Here is a 25,229-nt window from a genome sequence, read left to right on the forward strand (position 1 = left end):
AAGACATTTCTGACAAACCTGTCATTTCAATATTTTGCCAGTTATGTGAATCTGTCATGGATCACACATTGTGAAGACATTGTACTATTTTATACATCTATTGGGAGAATTGTGCATTATGGCGGAGGCATCAGTCGCCATAGCGACATTTCTAGTTTTTTCTTGAATTGCTTCCCAATTCACCTGATCGTGCTTGCATCCATTACCAAAGATGAAAAACATTTTCTCCTTGAACTTTCTTGAATTCTTCTTTTCGCCCAAGATCCCGGCTAATTTTCCAGGCCCAGGGAGAGTAGGCTGACTGCGATCTGCTGTAAATGTCAAGAGTTTGGCAATGGATTGCGCAGTGTGGTTTGAGTGTATTGGCATAGATCATAATATCTGTTAAAGGTTATCAGAGCCTTCCCTTTCCTCATTCCCCATTCAGTGTCCTCCAGGGTAAGTTCACACTGATGTTAAAAAAAAAGAGAAAAAAAAGAGAGGAAAAAAAAAAAGACATAGATGTATAATATAACACTTGTGTATTTATACACAGAGAGGAATGAAAATCAGTCCAAAAAAAAATTAATAGAGAGGTATGCTTTCAGAGAGAGAGAGAGAGAGAGAGAAAGGGAAGAAAATGGAAGGAAACATGGATGGGGTAAGACAGATGGACAGACAGATTTTGAAACAGACAACCAGACAGAGAGACAGGTTTAGACTTTATAGAAAAATTAGAAGGAAAATGTGTTAGAGAGGGAGAGGCTGACAAGATAAGAATGGATGAGTTAATTGATGGATGGTGGATAGACATATGAATATTAAAGCAATTATATATATTTTACTACAAATGGAAAACATATTCATAGGTTCACACTGTTATATACATAATGTTCATTCTCGCATATATCATATACCTTTTCATATGTTTATTCACACCACACACATATTTTTGATAGCATTTAACAATATTGTACTACTACAAGTCTTCCTATGCACTAGTGTCATTGGCGGCTGTAAAAAAGAGTGGTTTGTAGATACAGAAAGTGATAGATATACAGTAAGATTGATAGATAATATTGACTAGTAATAGGGAGGTATATTTAATAGATAGAAAGATAGCTAGATACTAGATAGTTGCATAGATGGAGAAAGATAAAGATACAGAGAAACAGGTATATATATATATATATATGTATATATATATATATATATATATATATATATATACACACACACATATATACAGAGATATGAGAGAGAGAGAGAGAGATGTTCAAATGAGAAGCATATTCTCATCTACATATCAAAACTAGCAGTCTTGTTGACGTAGTTGATGGTTTGAAGATGGTGGCATGCCCCCTGCAATGCACAAACAGGCCTCCACTGTGAGCCTAGGGAACGAGGGCCTAACAAGATTTGTTAAGAAAAAAATAGAAGATATGATAAAGAAGGAGAGAGAAAAAAAAATAGAAATATGAGTTACATCTGGTATCCATTTCTCCCTGCAAAACTGAGACTATTTCCTCTGCGGCTAGTTTATATCAGATTGTCAGGTCCATTTTGTTTTTGAATACCTTGGATATTCCTGATTATCGCCAAAACATCTCTTGGCTGGCATTCAAATTGCAGTCAGTGAAAGAAAGCGTCTGGAAATTCTATACAGCAGGACAGATTTGAGAAATCTGAGTGTTTTAGATTAACTTCTCTTTCCTTTCTGTATAACCAGAGACAATGCAGAGAGAACATGTAATTGTATCAGTTTTCAGCAGGTCCAATGAAGAAGATGATTTTTATAGTAGGATAAAACACAGGTCTCCTCTTTTTGTGGGTGGTCTGTAAAAAAAAAAAAAAAAAAGATGTTGGAACTTTCTTCATCTTAAAGACATACTCCTTTGTCAAGTGAAGATTCTACATTAACTAATTATATGCACTGATAAGAATTTTTTTCTGCATTTTATCAAAAGAGACACCCTATCGGGACAGGTACACTGAATCTATTCCATCCTTGTAATTCATTTCTTCATTTTCTTTATAAGTTTTCAGTTATCTTGGCAGATTAGCTAGTGAGAAAAGTACCATATTGCTGGTATCAAGATTATAGTAACTACTACGTCATCTCATTTGTCCACTAGTGTGAAAATATACATCGGTTTCGTTATTTGATTTCCTCTGTTAGGTATGGACCGATATTTTGTGGACCTGCTCAAAACTAACTGATGCATATCAACCAAATGCAAAGCTCTTGATGATTGCAGATTTTATCTGAGTGTGTCCTTTCACAGAAAAGTTACCAAGCTAGAAAACTATGATAACTGCAGAAATAAATGCCAATGATATCAGGGTCACTGACTGTTGGAATGATAAATCCTATCATTAGAAAACTCATTTTTAGTGAGTCTTGAATGCAATGTGGCAGAGGAATATGAGAAGAAAAAAAAAAGAAGACATTGTATCTCTATACTTTATGATGAACACATGATATCACACATTCCACCACATGTGTGTCCCGTCCGACTCATAAAGAGGGGGATCAATTAATTCCAGACCAAGGATGGTTTTTTTTTTTGTACACCTGTGCTGCTCAAGGGCACGAAGTCTACCAGACAACGACAAGCAGAGTTGAGGTGGGGGGCAGATTCCACTCTCTTGCATCACCCAGTGTCATTCTTTGTCCGCATGACTGACCATCCGTGTCATAAGATGCCCATCTTTTTTTTTTTTTCTTCTTCTTCTTTTTTTAATGTGTCTGTGACGGGTTTCTTTAGAAGAACAGGGTATCTTTCTTGTCACCGGGAGGTGGAGATGAGATCAGCTTCAAGGCATTTCATGATCTGATTTGAGATGTTGAGGGTCATCTTCCAATGGCAGATGCCCATAGTCCCTCACACACACAAAAGTGGGATTGGGATATGTATCTTGGTAGGCCTGGAATGGTCAAACCAGGTGAAAATCACAGTAGTGTGGTAGGATGTGAATGAAATGCTATGATATTGTTTAAATCAAATAGCACATTTACTCTTTGTTCAATAGATGCTTGTGACCATTTATAGGACAAAGCAAGACAGCTCTACTTTAGTAAATATGACCAAAGAACTCTGAGTTTGAGGAAAGTTATGATCAGATGGAGATGAAATAAAAAAGAGGGAGGGAGAGCCCTTGCAGAAAAAAAAAGGAGGTTCAAATGGTGCAGATGATTGTTCATGAATGTCCTCCCATTTCCTGTTCGGTAAAAGGCAATAAGAGATTATCAGTATGTGGAAAAACAAGGAGGTGAATATCAGTGCTTTGATAATGTCGTTAATCAGTTTGTCATACATCATCTGTTCATTGATACAAACATTTGGAAATAGCAAAATTTGCAATTTACTCTATATCAATCTAACAGAAATGCTGTAAATGTCTTCTTTTTTTTGCCTTTTAGTCAAATTACATAAATCTATGTTACCTCAAACCAAGATTATCTGTTGAATTACCTTTAAAAGGCAAGAGTTCATAAACGCCATGTGTTAGCCAGGCATGTTGAGGTGTGAAAGAATCGATGGAAGTCGCGAGGGGTGTTCTCTAAACAGTGAGTGGGTGGGGATTTCCTGTTCATTGGGTTTGAGGCGTCAGCAATCATTTCTCGGTGGCGGACTTGATGGGGAGTCTAAACCACAGATGCGAAACGTTGTGAATTGATTCGGGAGAGTATATTGTCAAGAGATGAGGTGAAAAAAGGGTGCAGTATTGTTATTGGGTTGTAATACACCAAGCATGAATTGAGCAATGCATAATTAGGATTATAAATCACACCCTGTGTCCACACTGTGGCTCATGGAAGCTGTAATTACTGTAACAATCAGTACATATTACTGGAATCAGAGTTTAGATTTTTTTTCCTCCCCATCTGTATCCTGTTCTGAGTGTCTCTTTAAAATATCTTATTTAGCACATCATCTCTTTGAGCAGTAGCTTCTAAAGGCCTACATATTGGGATACCAGTTAATGCAGCACTCTCTGTAATTGGGTAGGATTTGAATAATCACTTTCATTTCACCCCCTAATCAGGGAGTGTGGTTAATTGGTTAATATCTGCTCGCTGACCCCATAGATGCAATTAGAAGTGTGAAGTTATGCAGTTGTTTTATTCTCCTCCTTCTGGAGAGATAGAGAGAGAGAGAGAGAGAGGGAGGGAAAGATAGAGAGGGAGGGAGAGAAAAGGAGAGAGGGAGAGATTGCAAGAGGCCCGAGTCAGATGTATACATTCCACCTCAAAACAAGCACAAAAGTCAAGTTTATCTTTGTGATAGGGTGAATAGCCCTTTGAAGATAGGAAAAGAAGAAGAAGCAGAAAAAGAAGAAGAAGGAAGAAGAAGAAGAAGGAAATGAGAAGAAGAAGAAGAAAGAGGAGGAAGAGGAAGAGGAGGAGAGGAGGATGGAGAGGAGGAGGAGGATGGAGAGGAGGAGGAGGAGGGAGAGGAGGAGGAGGAGAAAGAGAAGGAGGTGGAGGAGGAAGAAGAGGGGGAAGAGGAGGAGGAAGATGAGGAAGAAGAAGAGGAGGAGGGAGAGGAGGAAGAAGAGGAGGGGAAGAAGGAGGGAAGGAGGGGAGGATGTAGAGGAGGAGGGGAGGAGGAAGAAGAGGAAGAGGAGGGAGAGGAGGAGGAGGAGGAGGAGGAGGAGGAGGAGAAGGAGGTGGAGGATGGAGAGGAGGGAGAAGAGGAGGAGGGAGAGGAGGAGGAGGAAGATAAGGAGGGAGAGGAGATGGAGGGAGAGGAGGAGGAAGAGGAGAAAGAGAAGGAGGTGGAGGAGGAAGAGGAGGAGGGAGAAGAGGAGGGAGAGGAGGAGGGAGAGGAGGAGGGAGAAGAGGAGGGAGAAGAGGAGGGAGAGGAGGAGGGAGAGGAAGAGGAGGGAGAGGAGGAGGAGGAGGAGGAGGAGGAGGAGGAGAAGGAGGTGGAGGATGGAGAGGAGGGAGAAGAGGAGGAGGGAGAGGAGGAGGAGGAGGAAGATAAGGAGGGAGAGGAGATGGAGGGAGAGGAGGAGGAAGAGGAGAAAGAGAAGGAGGTGGAGGAGGAAGAGGAGGAGGGAGAAGAGGAGGGAGAGGAGGAGGGAGAGGAGGAGGGAGAAGAGGAGGGAGAAGAGGAGGGAGAGGAGGAGGGAGAGGAGGAGGAGGAAGATAAGGAGGGAGAGGAGGAGGAGAGTTTGTGGTTGGGGGGGGGGGGGGAGGAGATTCCGAGTGGGATATGTTTGGAGATGCTAATACAGACATCTTGAGTTGCTTCCATTTACATCTGGAGGATGATCATGACACTGTAAGAGGGGTAACGTGAGAAGGTCAACAAATTCTGAACAACATATTTTTTTATTTTGTGGAGTCTTGTGGTTGTTCTCTTGGTCTCTCCCATAACCAAGAAATGATAATCTATAAGGTATTTATATCTGTGAATTTTCACATGTGGACTGCCTGTGCACATGTTGAGTGAACTATTATCCCTCAACTCTGGTAAACATGGGGTTGTAGGAACTTGTAGGAGCCAGTGCTCTACTCAGTCTGTTGCGTTTTCCTTGACATACAGCAAGCTCTCATTGAGTGAACTTGGGAAAGAGGGTAGATGAAGCATAATACGCATCATATTTTGCATTACTCTACTCTTGGAGCTGTCAATGAGAAAGAAAGGTGTATTGTGTATCCTGCTATCTGCAATCTATGAAGTTACCCTCCAGAGTTTTGATGAATCATTGTATTATTCTCAGATGTTAATTATATCATAATACGGATAAATGCTGCATCGTGGGAACTACCTCAATAGATGTTGTTATTAGGAACAGCCCAGATTCATTACAGGACATCCAGATACTTCTCACTTCTTTTTTCTTTTTGTTTTGAATGTCGGCTACAGATTTAATGGTATGCAAAATATTTTTTCCCCTAAAAATATTCTATTGTTTCATTTTCAAGGTTAAGTCTTTCGTCAATTCAGTGTTAATCCATTGAGGACGAGTCCCAAGTATACTTGGGCAAGTGTCTATGGGAAATATGTGTTATTGCAAAATCAGTCCCTCCTCAATGGGTTAGATAATGTATTGAAGTTTATTTTCTTTGAGTGTTTGTGTGTGTGGGTGTGTATGTGCACTTGTAATTAAATGTATGTATCAAAACAGAGACTACAGTGAGCTGTTATTCAGCTTTTAATGTGGATTCTTTGTGTCTGTTCCAGGCATTTGAAACTTGTCATCATGAAGAAAAAGAATGTATTTGCTATAGTTCTCAAATCTCTTTAACAATTGATTAGAAGGAAGCGCAAACTGATGATACTTTTTTAAAAATATTTTCATCTGGTGAAGGTCGCTGGAGCCAGGGACGTACATCAAGCGCTCTGCCACTAGTCTCGCATCCAGCCACCGCTGTGGAACAGGTGGGACGGGAAGCAACACTGGCCTGGCCAGCCGGGACCGCATCGCTACCTGCACCAGCCAGACCACCATGACCATCTCATTCGGGCTGACGGCCGTGGGCATCCTCTGGTCCATTGTCTCCATCCTGGCAACGATGGCGTCCTCCATCGGTCTCTTCATGCCCTACTGGATGCGCGGCCACATGCTCAACGCCACCCTGCCCGTCCACTTTGGTGTCTTCCGCCGCTGCAACTACCCCACCGCGCCGGGCAGCTACGTGGTCGACTGCGGCCACTACACCACGTTTGCTGACATTCCCACACTGACGTGGAAGATTTGCACCATCGTTATCGGGGTGGGTTGCATCGCGGCCATGTTTGTTGGACTGACGTCATTACTCGCCTGCTGCATGCGGGATCTTGTCACGAGGAAAGTGGGCAAAGTGTGTGGAATAATTCAATTTTTTGCAGGTAAGCCAAAAGGTATAATATTTCAATTCTGCATTTACGTGTAGGCTGCAACAGCCTGAATGAACCATGTCTGTACTGATTATCATCTAAACTTGCTTACAATGCAGAAACAAATTTCTTCTCACAGTGAGTACAGTCACCAAATGCAACAGCTTAGAATGTTCAGAATTATTTTGTTTTAGCAGCTACAGCCATCAGCAGTTTATAAGCATTAGAAAAATGTAATGTTAAAAGATTACCTGCAACCCAATTTAGACTGTATAGATAGCCATTTCTTCTGTTTCTACTGCCATTCCAGCATACAAAAGTTTTTAGAACTATGCTGATGCTTTCATGACCTATATGTGATACATGAGTAAGTGTCACTGTGCTAATGTACCATCTATCGTCTATGGGGAAATCAGCTTAATCACAGATTTCCACCCTTTAACCTTTATATGTTTCATAGTCTTGTAATTACACAATGTCAGAGATTTGGGTAGCATGTAGGACCATGAAGATCAGATTTTTCAATTTGGATGCACAGTTCATCAGTGCCTTTAAATTAAAGGAGATAGTCCATTGAAATATAAAATGAACAGAAGCTTATACTCATTAATTGTGCCTCTCCTTGTTTGCAGAAGAATACTGTATTTGCCAATGTGTATTTGCCACACTCATGAATCAACTCCACCGCAAGTTTGATATTATATTAATCCATTTAAGACGAGTCCCGAGAATACTCGGGCAAGTGTCTATTGGAAATGCATGTTACAGCAAAATCAGTCCATCCTCAACGGGTCAATAATTGTTTGAACGCATCACTTTTGTTTAAATGCATTTAATGGTACCACATATATATTTATTAATACACGATATTGTTTTGCAAAAGACAGCCTGAAATTATAGACAAAATGATGAGCTGAGATCTTTTTGTTGTTGACACATAGAAAGGCCACATTATTATATATTCCAGAAGAAAATAATCACGTACATGCATGTCCTAAAATCACTGACTTTGGAAGTTTCCAGTTCTTTTGCATTCAGCCAGGTCACATTTCGAGGCAATGTTCATTCATCTTGATTAAACAAAACTGAACTTAATCACTGACTTGTGGCCTTTATTAGGGGGTGCATTCATCCGATCAGCTTTGTTGAACAGGGATTATTGATTCTCTGCAACCTTCAACACAGGAACATTTCTCTGAGGTCACTTAGCAGGAATTCGCTTACTTCATAGTTTGATTGTTTGCAGAGAAGAAGTGAGTGAAACAACCATGCCTTGTTCAAATTGGCATTATCTGGAATTAATCTTTCGAGGAATGACAGTATTTTTTCCCCTTTCTAACCGGAAGTGATTCTGTAATTTCAAAGGGGGGAGGGTGGGGGAGGAGGAGGAGGAGAACCCAAGAGTGTACATATCACATAGTGAAATATTAACACTACTGTGACCAAGAAATTCAACCTCCATTGTCTCTTGACAATGCGGTCGAGCGTGGGAATAATCTTCCTCAGTATGTCCTGTGAATATATACATGCAAGTTGGCAAGCACTGTAAAAACTGGATCTTATGCTCATGCTTTATGGAACCATGGTGATATATAGGTCCATATTTTGTGAAGACTCCATGGTTACTTGTCTGGAGAAGTGCTGAATATTGATATCAAGAGCTTTTGGTGACACACTTTGCCCCAGAATAAAAAGATGGGTTGTATAAACACCTCTTTTAACTCATTGAAGACCAGTCCCGAGTATACTTGGACAGGTCTCAATGGGAAATGTGTGTTATCACAAATCAGTTCATCCCAAAAAGGTTAACAATATTCATTCAACTTGACTTTGATAATAGCACCATCTAAGTACAATTATTCAAAATGAACTCCATTGAAAAAAAAAAGTTTCAACACTGATTTTAGGTGTTTGTGAATAGTTTACATTATGTTTTACTGATAAAGCAAACAATTTTTAAATGATCTGATTGTTCTTAATACAAAGAGTAGTTCAAGGTCAATCTCTAATCTTTAGCATGCTTGTTTTGGCCATGTCGTCACTCATTTGCTTGTTCGAGAAAAGCAAAGTTGAACAACACACTTTGTGTTGCAATTTTCTGCGAAACCATGCCCTTTGCCAAATGCCATCCACTGGCATGATATTACGAAGGTTAGACTGATTTGTGCGAGATGGCCATACCATCAATGTTTCCTGCAGAAAAGTGGATTTGGGGGAGGGTAAACTCTACCCTTTCCTTTGGTTCACACTATTTGCTGTGCCTGTTACGGTTGTTTGTCTGATCGGATAATTTGGTGGGGTAGATTGGAGGCACTCCGATCGGAATAAGCCGTCAAATCTAATTTGCGGCTTCGCATTTTGAGCCGCGAGAGTCTGCGGCAGCTTGCTGGCCCTTTCGCTGCAACGGCCAGTTTCCATGTATTTATATCTTCCGCAAGAAGTAGGCATTGTGTATAGACTGTCGAACCAGTCACTTATGGTTTAAAAGTAGTGCCTGCCCAAGTTTGGGAATGGATGGAAATGGGATCATGGGAGTACATCTAAACTGAACTGAACAGGGGTTGCATTCAGATATATCTGCCATGTTACAAGCAGTTTTTTGGTGGTTAGGTGAATACCAGTGAGTGCTCATTACTGTGGTTGTGGCAGATAGGTGGACAAGAAATTACCAATAAATATGAAGATGTGTTGTGTACCTGGTAATGTGGTTGCTCATGCTGCAATAGATTGGTCTGATTTTTTATGGATATTACATTTTGATGGAAATATATAAAGTCATATATGTCTGCTTCAGTTACGATGTATTAACATTCATTTCTTATTTCTTATTGATGTTTCTTTTGGCATAACACCATGAAATGCAATGCACTGTGCCATGTTTTAGGGTTTTTTTTACCTTTTATATTCTAGGATACATGTATCATTAATGACAAAATGAAACATAATTTAATTATGTTGAATTCCAAATAAGATATCCTTTTTGAGAGCTACAAGCTTACATCATTGCATCCAAATAAAATATCCTTTTTGATATCCTTGTCTATCTCTCCATAAATATATTCTTTGATTCTAGATTTTATATGTTTATGCACACCGTGAAATAAGATATATATATAGAATTTAAAGCCTTTTTCTTAAATCTGTGTGCTTGTTATACTGTATCCACCTATAGTGGGACTCTACAAATTATGTGAATCAGAAAATTTTGGAATTTTGAAATTTTTGAAATGCAGCAAACTCTGATAAAATAACACTTGGTCATCCCGTGAAAAATTAAGACATGATACATTTTAATCGTAAAAATATATCAAATGTGCTTGATGGTTGAGAGAGCATACGAGTCTAGTTGAAGTATTTGTTTTTAAATTAGTGTTCACTGTTCTCTTATCATTTCATGTTGACTTCACAAACTTGATCATGTGACACGCTGTGTTTTAAGTGTGAACTCTTCTCTATGCCATGTAGCAAGAGACAGATTTAAATTCAAATTGGGGTTACAGTTGCATGTATATTGCCAGATTTTAGCATGTGTGCCTGCAAGCGAAACTCTTTTCTGTCCTTTTTTTCTTTCGTTTTGCATAATTAACCTATATCCTCTCAAGAAGTCAAATTTGTGGCTCTGACCCCAGGTAGTGGATTTAATTATCAGGACCAGAGAGTAGGCACAACATGACTAAACTAGAATCCCATGTCATGCGGATGCACGGACATGAACAAATATCTACTAAGACGACAAAAAATCATAATTTCCATGCTAAAATCTGAAAGGTTAATTATATCAATTTAAAGATGACATTTGTTAGACTCAGGATCCTTCCAAGAAGGGAATGACCAACTCATTTGTTTGTAAAATGCACAGTCCCTTAATAAGTGTACCTCTTGCATACTATCCAATCCATCCAAACTCCTTCTAAACATATAACATTTGTCAATATGGTCCAGTAAACATAGCTTTAGGGAGTGCTTCTCGTAGCATGTTTTTGACGTCTCTCTCCTATTCAAAGGGCATTGTAGAGTTTGCTGAACCTGTAATGTCAATTTGCCAGAAACGTGAGCATTTTTTTTTCAATTTCATGTATTAGAGTTATATAACTCACAAAAGATCTGGTAGCATTCTGCTGCAAATGCTGCTATTTTACTGACATATGCAGAACAGAGGACTAGATGGTATGGTTGATAATGATTACCTATTTTTAGAATCTTGCAAATCTCAGGTCCCAGTCTCAAATACATTTGATACATTTAAAACTTTTTTTTTTTTTAATAAAGAAAAGTTTTTTAAAGTCTGTTTTTGCAACATGATGGAAAAAACAACAACAATAATTCTTCTGTGTGAACACACAAATCTCTAATCACTGCTATCCTACCTAATAGACCTCAATCGTACCTGTGATGATGTCTTTCATTTGCCAGTTATTGGTCAGTCACAGTCAGTTCGAAAAGTGTTTGCTATTGTAATATACAGATATGAATCAAAAGTTTTGCACAATATGACAAGGAAATAGATTAAAGACAATAAAAAGTGTGGCTGTAGGATCACAGTATAATGAAACTACATCCAAGACTGTTCGAACGTACATATTGTCAAGTTCAGGTGGCTTGAACAGAGACTAGCAAGTGGCATGCCTAATCTGACCACAATTGGCAGTAATGAATAAGTACACATGATTACCAAGTTGAAAGCGCTTTTTGCCTTGGCTCTATCAATTGGTGTATTCACCGAGAGGTGGTTTCCATTGAATGAGAGGAAAAGAGGTGACTTCATCCGATCCAATTTACATAAATTTACCGTTGTTTCCTCTATAACCTCTTTTTACCTCCAGAGGGTTAAAGGAAGCAGTCTGAATTTGTGATCCTATTCATCCCCTTGCTGCAGATGTAGAACTGTAGGAGTAACTGATATCATGTGCATTAAATCTAACATGATCAGATTGCCTTCATGAATGCTACTAAGAAGTAGAGTTTGAAAAGAAATACAATATGATACAAGATGAATTATTGATATAATGTAAATTTTGGTATCATACAACTTTAAACTTTTATTGATGCAAGTGGTTGTGTGGGCTGATTATCTCCCAGTTCTCTGCAAATGTGAACTCAAAGCTTTTTGTGACTGTGATGAAAGATAGATGAACACTGTCCATATAGAAACATGCTGCAACATCTCCACGTTAGTACATCGCAAAGCTTGTAGGGGGTGCCTTGAATAGCATTTTATTCAGCCAAGATTTGCAGGACGTTACACTTATGACTCAACATCTGGTCTCATGTTTTGCGTCTATAGACATCCCATGGAATCATTTTTCAGATAGAATGTCGAGGAATTCATTTCTTAGGGCAAGGTTCTACAGTTGTCATCTTGTTTCTCCATCATGAAACATTCCACTGTCACTCTGACCATTTTTATTTTTCTTCAGAAGAGACATTTGACATCTTTGTGGAAATTTTGTTTTTAGTCAAAATGATGAAAAGATGTGAGTGAAATGTAGCAACCCTGTGGAATCATGGTAGAATATGAATATGGCTGCATTATATTTCAGAAAATGAAGAATTTGCAAACAGAATTTGAAGATCATGTTTGCTTATAAATGTAATCACATTGTGAAATATAACCAGAAGCATTTGTGACATTTTATAAAAGTTCCTGATTGTTCTGTAAGCAATGCATTCTGGGCCACTTTTTCCCATATCTGCGATATATAAGAATTTTGTTAAAGATTTCTTCAACAGCCTAATACACATAAGACAGGCTGTCACTTGTTCACCAAATGTAGTTAGTGAAAGTACTGGAGGGGTCGCCATGGGAACACTGCATCAGCGGTCGTTGACTTTCCGTGCCACAGTACGAGATGGGCAATTGATTCTGTCATTATTCTAAATCAAAGAGTGTGTATATTTGGAACGGCAGAGAGGTTCACTTTTTGGCTTCAACCTCATAAACCGTACATGCACCTCAATTCGACAGCTTGCTCTAGATTAGATTTTCTATCTATGGCATGATTTGCATTGACTGAAGAAATGAAGTAATATATTTGTACAAATGGGATTCATTTGTCTGTAAGACTCTGAGAAAGAGACTGTTGTATTGTGTCGTCATGTTATCATGTTATTGAGATTCATTACCGCCTGGAGCTCAATTAATCAAAGACTATGTAAATAACAATAAACTTTTCTCCTCACTTTTTAGTCTTTGGTGAAAATAATTATGATTCCTCCAAACCTCAATTACTTACAGGTATGATTTCATACTTTAAAAGCAAAATCCAAATTCACCCACTGGCTTTACAGGAGTCAGATGTCTAGATGCTTTGCAAAGGTGATTTGGATTTTAGAAAATCATAGGGAAAAGTTAGCATTGACTGGAAATGTCGGTAGAGGTCATGAACCTACTTCGAAGGAGTCCATATTGGATACATTGACTTGTGTTTGCCGTCCGTCGCGTCAGCTTACGTTGCCGCGCATCTGCGAAAACAGACCATTGAACTAATGGCGTTAGGCCATAATGCGGCCTTTGTTTGGCAAGCGATTGTGAAGCATTCCGTGCAAATTTACCTGTGCCATCGCTAATCGGAGCTGTGAGAGCACTCTTGGAGCCCTCGGTGGAAGGCAGCGAGGAAATCAAGGAAAATGTGACAGGCGGAGCGAGCCCCCTCAGGCTGGCGCTGTTTGCTCTGACCCAATTAATCACAGGGAATCAGGGAAGACATGTAACTCTCAAGGACGTGAGATAAATGTGTTTACTTTCGTCATGCGACTTCACCTTTTGAACGGAATTGGGGGAGTACTCTGCTGCCATGCGTCTTTCCTATTTGAGATCCTTCTATCTTGTTTTCTGGCCCTGCATGTACATCTGATTCTATTTTAGAACACCAAGCAGATTTAAAGACTGTAGCGTTCTTTTACCAGCCAGTCTTAACTCCGGCAAAGCTTACCTGACATTTGTCAACCATCCTGGCTCAGAAATTAGGCCAAGAGATGTACATATCTTAACTTACTACTTACAAGAACCGGACTTACGAGCAGTGTATTACATCCGTTAGAATTGACCCCTTCTCAGAGACAATGAGAAGATGTGGAATTTTTCAATGCTCCTAAGGAATCACCTCTTATTTCACCTGCTGCTGTATTTATCTCGCAAGATAAAAGTGTTGATTGATTTTGCCAAAACCATCTAGTAACAAAGAAAAAAAAAATGTTCTGATGTGCATATATTTTGATCTTGTGTATATATTTTGATCTTTCATTTCAAATTGCAGTAAACACCTTTCTTGTCAAAATGTGCCCACTTTGGATGAAGACATGGCTAACATACGGTACTATGAATGTGTAGCCTGGCCCTCTGCTGAATACTGTCTCTATTCTAATGTAGGATTAGCTCTGATGAGTAATACCTTTTTCACTGTCAGGAAGACTGTATGTTTATGTTTCCAAGAAAGGCTCGGATTTGTATGAAGAAAGAAGTTGGTTTTGATTGAGAGAATGGAGCTACGGCATCGTGGAAAGACCATTAACCCTTTTGTGTGCTTTGAGTATCCATTGGCTTAGAAAACACCAAAGCGTTTTACAGACCGTCCAAAGTCTCTGGTGCAGAAGGTGTTGAAATATTTCATAGAAAAATGTTTGACAGCCAAAAGTTGTCGTCAGTGTAGTTGTCCAGATTAAGTTTTAAGTCTTCAGATAAATGTAGACAAAAAATTGAATCTGTCAATGTGTGTTTGTTAAATACTTTCTTTCCATCCACTTTGTTCACAATTATTACAAGATAAGTCAGTTTTCTTGGTGAAGAAAACAAGATAATTGGTTGGTATCGTGACAAAGCAGAGAACCAGGAGGGCTTTGTGAAAAATAGCAATCTTTTGCTTCTGATGACGAGAATGCTGCATATCCCCTATATTTATTTATGCTGTTTCTCTATGTTTTCAAGAATCTATCTCTTAAGCTGCTCAAGAGTTACTATGGTAATGAGAACTGCTTCATTTCACTAATATGTTAAAGAATCACTCAAAAATGACTCACAGTAAACTTCAAAATATTGCCATTACCACACTTTAATACAAATTGGACAAAGTTTTACTGTGTAAAGTAGGTAATTCTGCAACGAGGGCTACTGTTTTACTTGTGACTTTTCTATGAAATCGCTGCAATTGAACATTACCGCATTGGTGCTCAGTTATCCAAAGCATTGTCATAAAATGGTATGTATCATGAACTGACTCCATTTGACTTCATTCGTGCAAGTTTCATATCTTCATGAGATAGAAGCACTTAGAGCATTATGGCAATCTTGCATTGTTTCCGTATCAGTGAAGTGAGCAGGTTCCATATTGGCCAAATGCATAGAACCCTGCTGCTTTTCAGCCAAAATGTAACCCCCCCCCCCCCCCCCCCCCCGCAAATATAGGCTGGGCCCATTACTCCTGGGTAGAGCTAAACTTCACATGACCCATAATTTTCCAACGCAGCACTGTGGTACTCCTAGTAATCAGTCTTGAAACGCAGCAGCACTCATCAGAGAGGAAGTTGGGAAAAATGCCAAAGATTTTTTGTTGTCAGCCACGCGGGGGGCAAACAAGAGCCTCAGTAATGGCCGGTATTCTTCACATTGGCCGATCTCTTTTGTGCAGAACAAAAAGAAAAAGCCGACTGATGGTTTTTCATTAGGGATGCCCAGCGGATATTTCTTAATGACGACACTTTGATTTTTACTGGTCAAATTTTAGGATGCCCATTAACTTTATTGGTAATTCCTCTATTCTCTCAAGTGCAAATGAGACAGGATGTCAGTCAAGGAAGGGGGTGAAAAATCAATGTACTTTAAGCATAAATGGGGTAGAAATGCCTCTAATTAGTCACAAGCCGCTTCTAATGGAGTCACAGATAGCCGATAAAGTAGCCAATCCTCGTATGAGCCAGCATATTTCTCACCTGCTACATGTGGTATGATGGATCATATGAAGATAAATTTTTGGCAAGATTCAAATTACAACCACAAATTTTAGAAAATCATTGAAGAAAGGAATAATGACCAATTACACATTTCTTTGTCTATGTCACATCTGTATGTTAGAAAATGTAAGGCATTAAAATGTGTGCATGTAAATTTATAGATGAGAAGCTAAATAGCCTTTGATTTAAAAAACAACAACAACAACTTTTTTTGTGGTACCAATATCCTTTTTTCAGAAATAGCCGATATCTGTTCATTTCACAAATCCATGTCCATGTTAATACTTCTTTGTATACAGGATATCCAGTGAATTTTTGTAATTTCATTCTTATCAACAGTTAGGCCATGCTAAAAGTATGATAATTTGTTTAACTGGAACATTAGGAAGAGGTTTCACCAGTCTCTATCAAAGCAAAGACAGAAAAGACAAAGACAAGACAAGAAAGATAGAAGAACAAAAATAATTTCTTGACCTGTGTTTCCTCACCCAACACTCAGACCCATGTCAAATATTTTTAATGCATAAATATCTGTATTGTGTGTGCGTGTGTGTATCAAACTTTCAAGTGTGTTTACCTTTCCTCGTTAGCTCCTCATTCTCACCACCTTCAAAGATTATAGAGCAAATATTTGTTCAGGGGAGTTCAAATGGTGGCAGATAGGGGCTAATAGGGGTGCGTGCCTTGGCACCAATAATGGTCCTAAGATTATGCTTAGCTTTCAAAACTACAGAAAAGGAATTAACCTTAATGGACAATTTTCCCCCAAGGCTTCTGTCAGGGGAATTGAATATTAAATATATTTTTTGAAACTTTTTTCTTTTTTTTTTTTTGGGGGGGGGGGGAGTTAGGAGAGAGGTTTCCTACGTATGATTTCCTGGCTTACTCTTTGGCCGCTTGGTAGGTCAGAGCACTACAGCAAATGCATGGTTGGCTAAACTGGATGTCATCAGCTGAGAACCAGAAGGGCACTAGATCATGTTCTAAGATTTGAGCTTCAATAAAAACAAAACAATTCATTTTCATGAAACAAAAAGTTCATTAAATCAAAAGTGGGTATCATACTTATAAACATTGTTCCAAATATTGGGTTAAAATACTGCCTCAAGGTTTTAATTTTTAACATTTTACTGAAAATGAAAATAATTTAAAATTGACAGTGTGATGTCGAGGAGATTGAGCTCTAGAACATGATACCAATAACTCAATTATCCCAAAAATTGCAGTAAAGCCCTTCTGATTCTCAGCTGAGGATATGATGATTTACGCTTGGTAGTAGGTACAGTTTATGTCTGGCTGTTGTATATAGATATGTTTTTTCTTAGCAGGTCATATGTTGGTACACCTTCTTCATTTAAAGATGCAATGAATTTTGCCCTTTTGTGAGTTGTGGCAGTGTAATTGCACTTTACAGATCAGGTTTATTTATCCCTTGAGTAAAGCAGTCGTCTTTAGATTGCACCACAAATCAAAGTTGAATGCATGATCTACTCATCAGTTCAGGGCGCGGCTAATGAACCCGACATCATTAATACATATCAGAGTCCAAGTGAAATCCCTTTTCCTTTTGAACTAGAAATATGGTGAACTTTTGTACTCGCTATACGTATCTCCTATGAGTACGTTGATGAATTTTTGCTGCAATGATATTATTTACATTTCATCTCCCCTGCCAGCTCTTCTAATTGGTGTGGGCTGTGTCTTATACCCCAACGGCTGGAACCACATTCAAGTCAAGGAGGCCTGCGGTGGAACGTCGGATGCATTTTACCTAGGTAAATTACTCGTGGAAAGAACCAGTCAGGGGCAAAAGTGACACTGACAAATTGATTCAAAGGAATATTTACCCAATCAATATCAACAGGGAATGCAAAATGTATATGTGACTGCTAATGCAAATATGTTTTTGTTCGGTCTCTGCTCAGAGTCAATTCTCTCGAGTAATTTTGCAAGAATGCATTTTGCTCTAGTAGAAATTGACATGCTGTCAGAGTCTGCATGATATGAAAAGTGTGACCGCAAAATGGGGTAAATGCCATATTCATACATTTCACCATTATCAGATAGAGCAAAGTAATGATACCTCACTTGTTGCATAACGAGAAATATTTTTGAAGTTATAATTAGAAATATTCCATATTTTCTTATTAGTTTCTGTGTTTTTTAGCAGGTTTAATTGCAGATATCTCAAATTGCCAAGAATGCAGTTGGCTCATTTTGCAATCAAACTCTTCACATGCAGCCATGTGTAGGCATCACTACCATGACATCTGTCTTTCTTTTATTTCTGGGTATCTTTTTAACTGTGCAGTTGATAGTCTCTTTCAGTCTATATCTATTATCTCTAGTCTTTTCCACTCTATATTCATCATCTCCTTAGTCTTTTGCAGTCTATATCTATTATCTCTTTGCTTGTTTGTGTTCATCTTTATTTACCGGCAGACGGTTAGAATATATCTTCTCACTTTGATAGTCTCAGGGATGCAAAGTCAGTGCCCTCGATTCTCCCGACCACTTCAGTGTTCTATTTCATGTGTCACCACCAGTGTCTTCTTCTGCCACATTCTTCCTTACTTCTTTCCTCCCTTTTTTCCCCTCACCTTCATCTCTCCCCTCTTTCTCTATCATTCTAAGTTGTGCATTATTGTTTCTTCCTTTTGCTTCCCCTTTTCCCTCCCCCTCTCCCTCCCCCCCTCCCTCCCCCCACTCTATATGTGACCGTGCACCTCAAAACAAACATAAAGTCGCACACACTGATTTTGCGTGAGGACTGAAAATAAGTGAAATGGGTCAACCTAGCCGAACTTGACTTTTTCATATTTTCTGAAAGAGCGGGTCTTCTTTTATATTATGCTAAACTTTGGTATCATAAAACGGGCAGGAAAGTGTGTTTTTTTAGCAGTTTATCTCGAACATTTTTGGTATAATAGTGTGATTAGGTGTGTCTTTAGAATCCCTTTTTCATTTCTGAAAAACCTTGTCCACACTCTTCACTTTCAACTCTAATAACTTTTGAATGGATAGTGCTACTGCTTTGAGAGTTGGCATTGATTATGGAAAGAATGCGTTAATGAGGCATGCTTAATTTCAATTTAATCTGGTAATCCCTTCATTGTTGTTACTCTGGTGGTTTACTTCCTGTTTTTTGTCCCATTCATCGCACAGCCAGCACGGTTTGGTAAAGATTAAGCGCTTGAATAGACACTGTACTTCAGAGCCTCTTTTCTCAGTTCACACTTTTCCTGAGTTTGTGCTTTCTTTCCAATATTTAGATAGGTTAGGAGAGTCCATTTGATTTGAGTTATACATCATTTTAAAGCTTAAAGTATGCTCTTTCAGAATATGGTCTTAACTAAAAATTCATGTGTGGCGACTTTTTGTTTGTTTTGAGGTGCAGGGTCACATATTGTCTTTAACTTCCTACTTTTATTCCCTCTCTTCCCTCCCCATCCCCTTCTTCCCTTCCTCCTCCCCTCTCCCCCTCCCTCCTCTCCCTACCCCTCCATTATCCATTCTGTGTTGCATTCACCAATAATAATGTTATTTCCTCCTCCCACTCCTTCTCTCTCTTCTACCCCCCCCCCCATCATTCTATGTTATATTCACATTACTTATATTGTTTCCGCCTCCCACTTACTCTCTCCCTCTACCCTCTCTCTCTATTTATATTGTACCCGTACCCCTCCCCCTCCATCATTTTATATTGTTTTCACCTTAAATCTTATTTCCTCCTTTTGTTCCCTTCCCCCTCCATCATTCTATGTTGTATTCACCTTACTGATGTTGTTTCCACCTCCCACTCCTCCCTTTCTTTATCCTTCTTTGTTGTATTCACCTTTTATATACTGATTTTGTTTCCTCCTTTTGCTCCCTTTCCCCTCCTCCTCCCTCTATCATTCTATGGTCTTACTGATGTTGTTTCCATCCCCCTCTTTCTCCATCATTGTATGTTATATCCACCTTGATACTGATGTTATTTCTTCTTCCTGCCCCCTTCTCCCCATCTTCCCTCCATCATTCCATGTTATATTCACCATACTATTGTTTCCACCTCCCACTCCCCCTCCTCCTCCTCAATCATTCTATGTTGTATTCACCTTAATAGTGATGTTATTTCCTCCTCCCACCCCATCTCTCTCCTCCTCCTCCCACTCCCTTTCCCCTCTTGCCCCCCCCCCATCATTCTATGTTGTATTCACCTTAATACTGATTTTGTTTCTACCTCCCACTCCCCCCCCCCCCAAATCTTCATCCTCCTTTCTTGTATTCACTGTTCCTAATACTGATGTTGTTTCCACCTCCCACCCCCTCCTCCACTCATTCTGTGTTCTGTTCACCTTAATGCTGATTTAGTTTCCTCCTTTTGCTCCCACCTCCTCCTCCCCCTCCATCATTGTATATTGTTTTCACCTTACTGATGTTGGTTCCACCTCCCACTCCCCCTTTCTCCAACCTTCTTTGTTGTATCCACCTTAATACTGATGTTGTCTCCTCCTCCCACTCCCTTCTTCCCACTCCCCCTCTCTCCCACATCTTCCTGTCCTCCTGCATCTTTCTCTCCTCCTCACCTACTGCTGACACAACCTCCTGCCATACCAGGTACTTGTATTTATCTTCTGGAGCCCTCCCCGTCTCTTTATATTCAATTAGTTGTCCATTCCGCTCACCCTCTATCACAACTTCATTGCACTTCACCAGTAATTGCATTTCTGTGAGCATGGAATGATGGTGTGCAAATTGGAACAGGCAGTTACATAAAACGAGTGTACTTTTTCTCTTTAAAATATGAGATGGGTTTTAGTTTAGAAAAGAATGATGGCTGATAAAAGACGGTTGCTGAAGGAGTTGTTTGACAAGCTGTCTGTTGGCAAAATTGAGCTATCTCAGTCAAACATATGTGGGTTTAAAGGTATTGTTTACCATTGGGAGCAGTGAATTTAAAAATGTTTAAGTAATAGCATTTGATGCAAATGTACAGGTCAGTTTTATCACATCATCTTACCATATAAAATTTTTGCAATAAAGCCTAAAATATAAAAGGAGATATCACTATTTTTTTCAATAAACCATAACTTTACATTGTTTAGTCTTGATTGTTTAGTCTTATTATAACTATTGTTCACATTTTGTACATCAAACAATACTTAACATTAATTATACTGATTCAATTGTTTACATTGGTTGTTTCTATCCCTGACTCAGATGTTAGGACTATTGTGAAGCACTAAAGCTCAGTTTTTGTTTCATCTGCAAATGGTAAATAATGCCTTTAAACATTTTTACAGACTGTGTGCAAACAGGATATACAGTCAGTGTTCCAGTGGAATGAAATAGGCCGAACATAACTGACAAGCAGATGAAATGTTCAGAGTATAAGAAGGAGAGCAGGATGTAGGGATAGGTAGAGAGATAGAGATACAGATGGAAAAAAGAGAGATAGAAGAATAGATGGATAAACAGATAGATAGATAGATAGATAGATAGATAGATAGATAGATAAGATAGATGGATAGATAGATAAGATAGATAGATAGATAGATAGATAGGTAAATAGATAGATAGATAGATAGATAGATAGATAGATAGATAGATAAATAGATAGATAGGTAGATAGATAAGATAGATAGATAGATAGATAGATAGATAGATAGATAGATAGATAGATAGATAGATAGATAGATAGATAGATAGATAGATAGATAGATAAGATAGATAGATAGATAAGATAGATAGATAGATAGATAGATAGATAGATAGATGGATAGACAGAGGATAGAATGGCAGATGGATATATTGACAGATATATTTCCATAGACATACAGATAGATAGATAGGCAGACAGGTAGATAGAGAGATAGGTGAATAGACAGATGGACCGAGTTGTAGACAAATGGATAGAATCAGACGGAGAGACGGCAAAAACATACACAGGGGAGTGGTGGAGTGATATCAAAGCACTGTCATGGATGAATTCTGATGCTTAGAGTTGACCACCGCATGCTCATTTCTCCATTCATGTAAGTGCTCCGCTACTGCAAGATGTTGAAGTGGAATCGACACTTTATGTGACACATGATAAGTGGCTCTCTGAAAACCGCACATATTTTCTTGAAAATACCGCATCATAACTCAGATATCAGCAGTGCTGTAGGAATAAGTGATAGGGTCCATGGATTGGGCATCTATTTTTGCCTTTCTTATATTGCTGTTCACATTGTCCTGTTCAAAGATATATAGTTATGAGCACAGTATTAAAGATATACCAATATTATATATTTATATATATATTCAACAATTAAATTCATTGTTAAGTAAGGACAAAATATGCTGCCTCATCCATTTAATCCAATTAAGTAAGAAGAAATGTGTTTAAAAAATGAATCTGTACATCATCTTCTTCAACATTTTCAAATTTTTCAGCAGCAGTGAATTCAGGAGTCAGTCAGAGAAGGGAAACCTGAGAAAATGTGCAGTGATCAGGGGTATAGTTTTCTCGAACTTTGACCCTTCAACTCAATGTCGAAGGGTAAATATTTGTCAGGCTGGTGACACTGGGATTAAATTTTCTGTGTCTCACTGACAGTGATCAGAATTCTAAGAGAAGCTTGGGCCAACCAAATTACCAATAAGAGTCATCTTCCTTTTCTGCGGAGCCTTTGCAAATTATGAATCATTTATTTTTGTTGCAGGAATACGAGGAGGAGATACATGAATTACAATTTCCCATGAGCAGTCCCACAATATCACTTGTTATCTAATCTGTTGTCTGGCATGATCTCGCCAACAGAACCTTGAAGTCAAACTCGATTATGATCCCAATGTTTGGAGACATGGGGTAATATCGGCCGCATGTGGAATACATCTGGAGGAGCATGGTATATCTCATGAGCTCGTACCATTTATTCATTAGATGGGATATTGCAAATATCTCCTTTGTAGTTGCGCACGCACAGCAAGAACACGGCGCATGTATCCGACCGTGATTTACACCAAATACGCGAAATGTCAGTCCAGTTGGCTGCAATCAGTGTAATCTTTCATGTAATAATCACGAAAAGGCTGACACTTATAATTCATTTAGCACTGGACCTGCACAATGTAAATGTGTCATATATATGTCAACATATGCGAAGCCTGCATAAACAGGGGAGCTCTCGTATCCATGTCCGTACATTTTATGAGCGTGATATATCACAAAGCAGGACTTGCAAGACACTTTTACGAGTGTTTAATTCACCAAAGAGAACTACAGCAACTTAACTGCATAATATCATTCCTTTTCAAGAAGCAAAGGTATAATAATATCCCACAACAGTGACATTATAAATTGTATTAGTGTTCCGGGAAGCAGCTAGGTGACTATCAGTAGTCGCCAAACGATATCAACCAGGCACGTTGTGCTATGATAAAGAAGTGTTTTGATGTTAGCAAAGCATTAACATGCGATTTTAAACCTTGTGGGAGTTGACTTCGCTAAGTAGAGTAAAATTAGATGAAAGGATATGTTGGAGAAGTTTTATCAAAATCAAACTCTAGACATGAAGTTAGATATTTAAGATTTGCACATTTTGTAATTAAAGAGTGAAATCTCTTGCAACCACATATGAATGCATACACATTAGCTGAGGGGAGATATTATCAGCTTGCAAATCCCTTGTAAAAGTATAGTTTTTGCCCAGAAATATCATTAAAACCATGTTTGGGTTGATAATTTAGCAACTGCAATCCTTTAACCATCATTGCTTGCAGGGCTTGTGATGTTGAACCAGCAAATTTCAAAAAAGAAAATCCATCTTTTTTTGTGGCCCGATCAGGCACTTTGAGATTCAAAGTGGGTTGTGTTGTCTCTGTTTATATGAATAAACAGATTTAAATATTTTAATGGCCAGAGAAAAAAGTTAGTATCTATAGCCCTAACTAGGTAGTACATAAAACTGTGGCACAACCAATATTTTGGTGGAAAAGTTAAACTTTCTCTTTCACTTTCACATTCCCCCCCACCCCCCCAAAAAAAAAAAAAAAAAAAAAAAAAAAATTAGTGAAGAGTTGTTTGCAGGTCAATGGGAGAATTATTAGGTAACGACATCATCACTTCATATCCTTCAGTTTCTGATGTAATTCATACCTCTACCTCACACAAGTTTGTTTGACAGTTGGTTACGCTACTGTGAAAGAAAATAATAATTTATTGATTACCATGTGGTATCCAATCTCCCCCGAAATATAGGCAAGAGTATGTGATACTTGTTCAGCTCTGTGTACAGGATAGAATTGCTTCCAACACAGGCAAATTCCACTCGCTGGATGGAATAGGGTCAAATCTTTGGATGGTGTAAGGTTAAAACAGCTGGCTGAGGTTCCACTTACAAGATGGCTGGAAGGGCCAGACCAGACTCCACGAGCGTGGCACTGTTGTTGTTTTTGTTGTTTTGGATTTATTTGGCTGTTAATGATATTGATTAGCCTTTTGCAAAGACCTTCCTACTGTAGTGATGGCAATAGGAGCAAGCAAAGGATTGCTACATGAGACTAGTCAAGCCAGCAGCAAAAGCCAAGACTCGGTGAGAGGGCTTTTTTTGAGTTACGCATTTACCGAATAACCAAATTTTGCTACCAGCATTTGGTAACAAAAGTCACAACCAATCAATAGAGTACCTTGCGAAGGAGCTCATGCATATACACATTTCACACTTGATTGGAGATGGGCAAATTGAACAAATAACCAATTTAATTTAATGGGTCAAAATGACTGACAATTTGTCAGTGACTGAATTATGCAGGGGAGAGTGGTGCATGAGTTTGATTTTTACACCCACAGATCTCAGTGGGGCCTTGTTCTTATACGTACCCAGATCTGGCTCTTTGGCTCTTTACATATAACTATTGGTGCTCAACAATAAAAGTGAGGGGCTTTGAAGAAAGGCTAGTCATTGGTCTACTTCCATCATGCCAATTACCAAGATTGCTGTGAGTGCTCTGGATGCTGAAATGGTTGGGAGGATGCGGCTAGAGAACCGGTCTAAGTGGAGGTAATCCATACCATCACTGAAATATCTCCTTTCAAGGGTGCTCCCCCCCCCCCCACCCAAACTGTACATAGCATAATCATAGGGTCCATGGCATAAATAATCTTGGAGCTAGCTTCATGGCATATAACCAAGGAGGTACTGGTATTCCTGTAGTGGTACAAGTAAAATCTTTGGCCAAAATGTCACACACAACTCAAATCCGTGGTTTAAATTTACTCCATGAAACAAAAAAGTGTGACATAGGCGTAACTAGCGTGTGCATGTGTCGTCATGTGATCGCTTTTGGATGTCTGTTAGCATGCACAACTAATTGTGTGCATTGATGCAATCAGAATGTGCATAAACCATGGACTTAATTGAACTGCCTTTGTGAATTCAGGCTTTTGTGTTGAAGTTCGTTGCCTTGTAGTTTGTGTTATCAAAACATCATAAGAATGAGTTA

The 25,229-nt window shown here is 38.8% G+C and overlaps 1 protein-coding gene across 1 annotated transcript in view; it reads left to right on the forward strand.

The window, feature by feature from the left end:
• Positions 1–25,229, forward strand: part of LOC140244709 (LHFPL tetraspan subfamily member 6 protein-like) — a 47,380-nt gene that overhangs the window by 14,562 nt on the left and 7,589 nt on the right. Inside the window, exons 2-3 of the mRNA XM_072324325.1 lie at positions 6,304–6,824; positions 17,435–17,533. Of these exons, the coding sequence (XP_072180426.1) occupies positions 6,304–6,824; positions 17,435–17,533 (620 nt within the window). The remainder of the gene's footprint in view (positions 1–6,303; positions 6,825–17,434; positions 17,534–25,229) is intronic.

This window comes from Diadema setosum, chromosome 21 (assembly GCF_964275005.1).
Source record: "Diadema setosum chromosome 21, eeDiaSeto1, whole genome shotgun sequence".
NCBI lineage: Eukaryota > Metazoa > Echinodermata > Echinoidea > Diadematoida > Diadematidae > Diadema > Diadema setosum.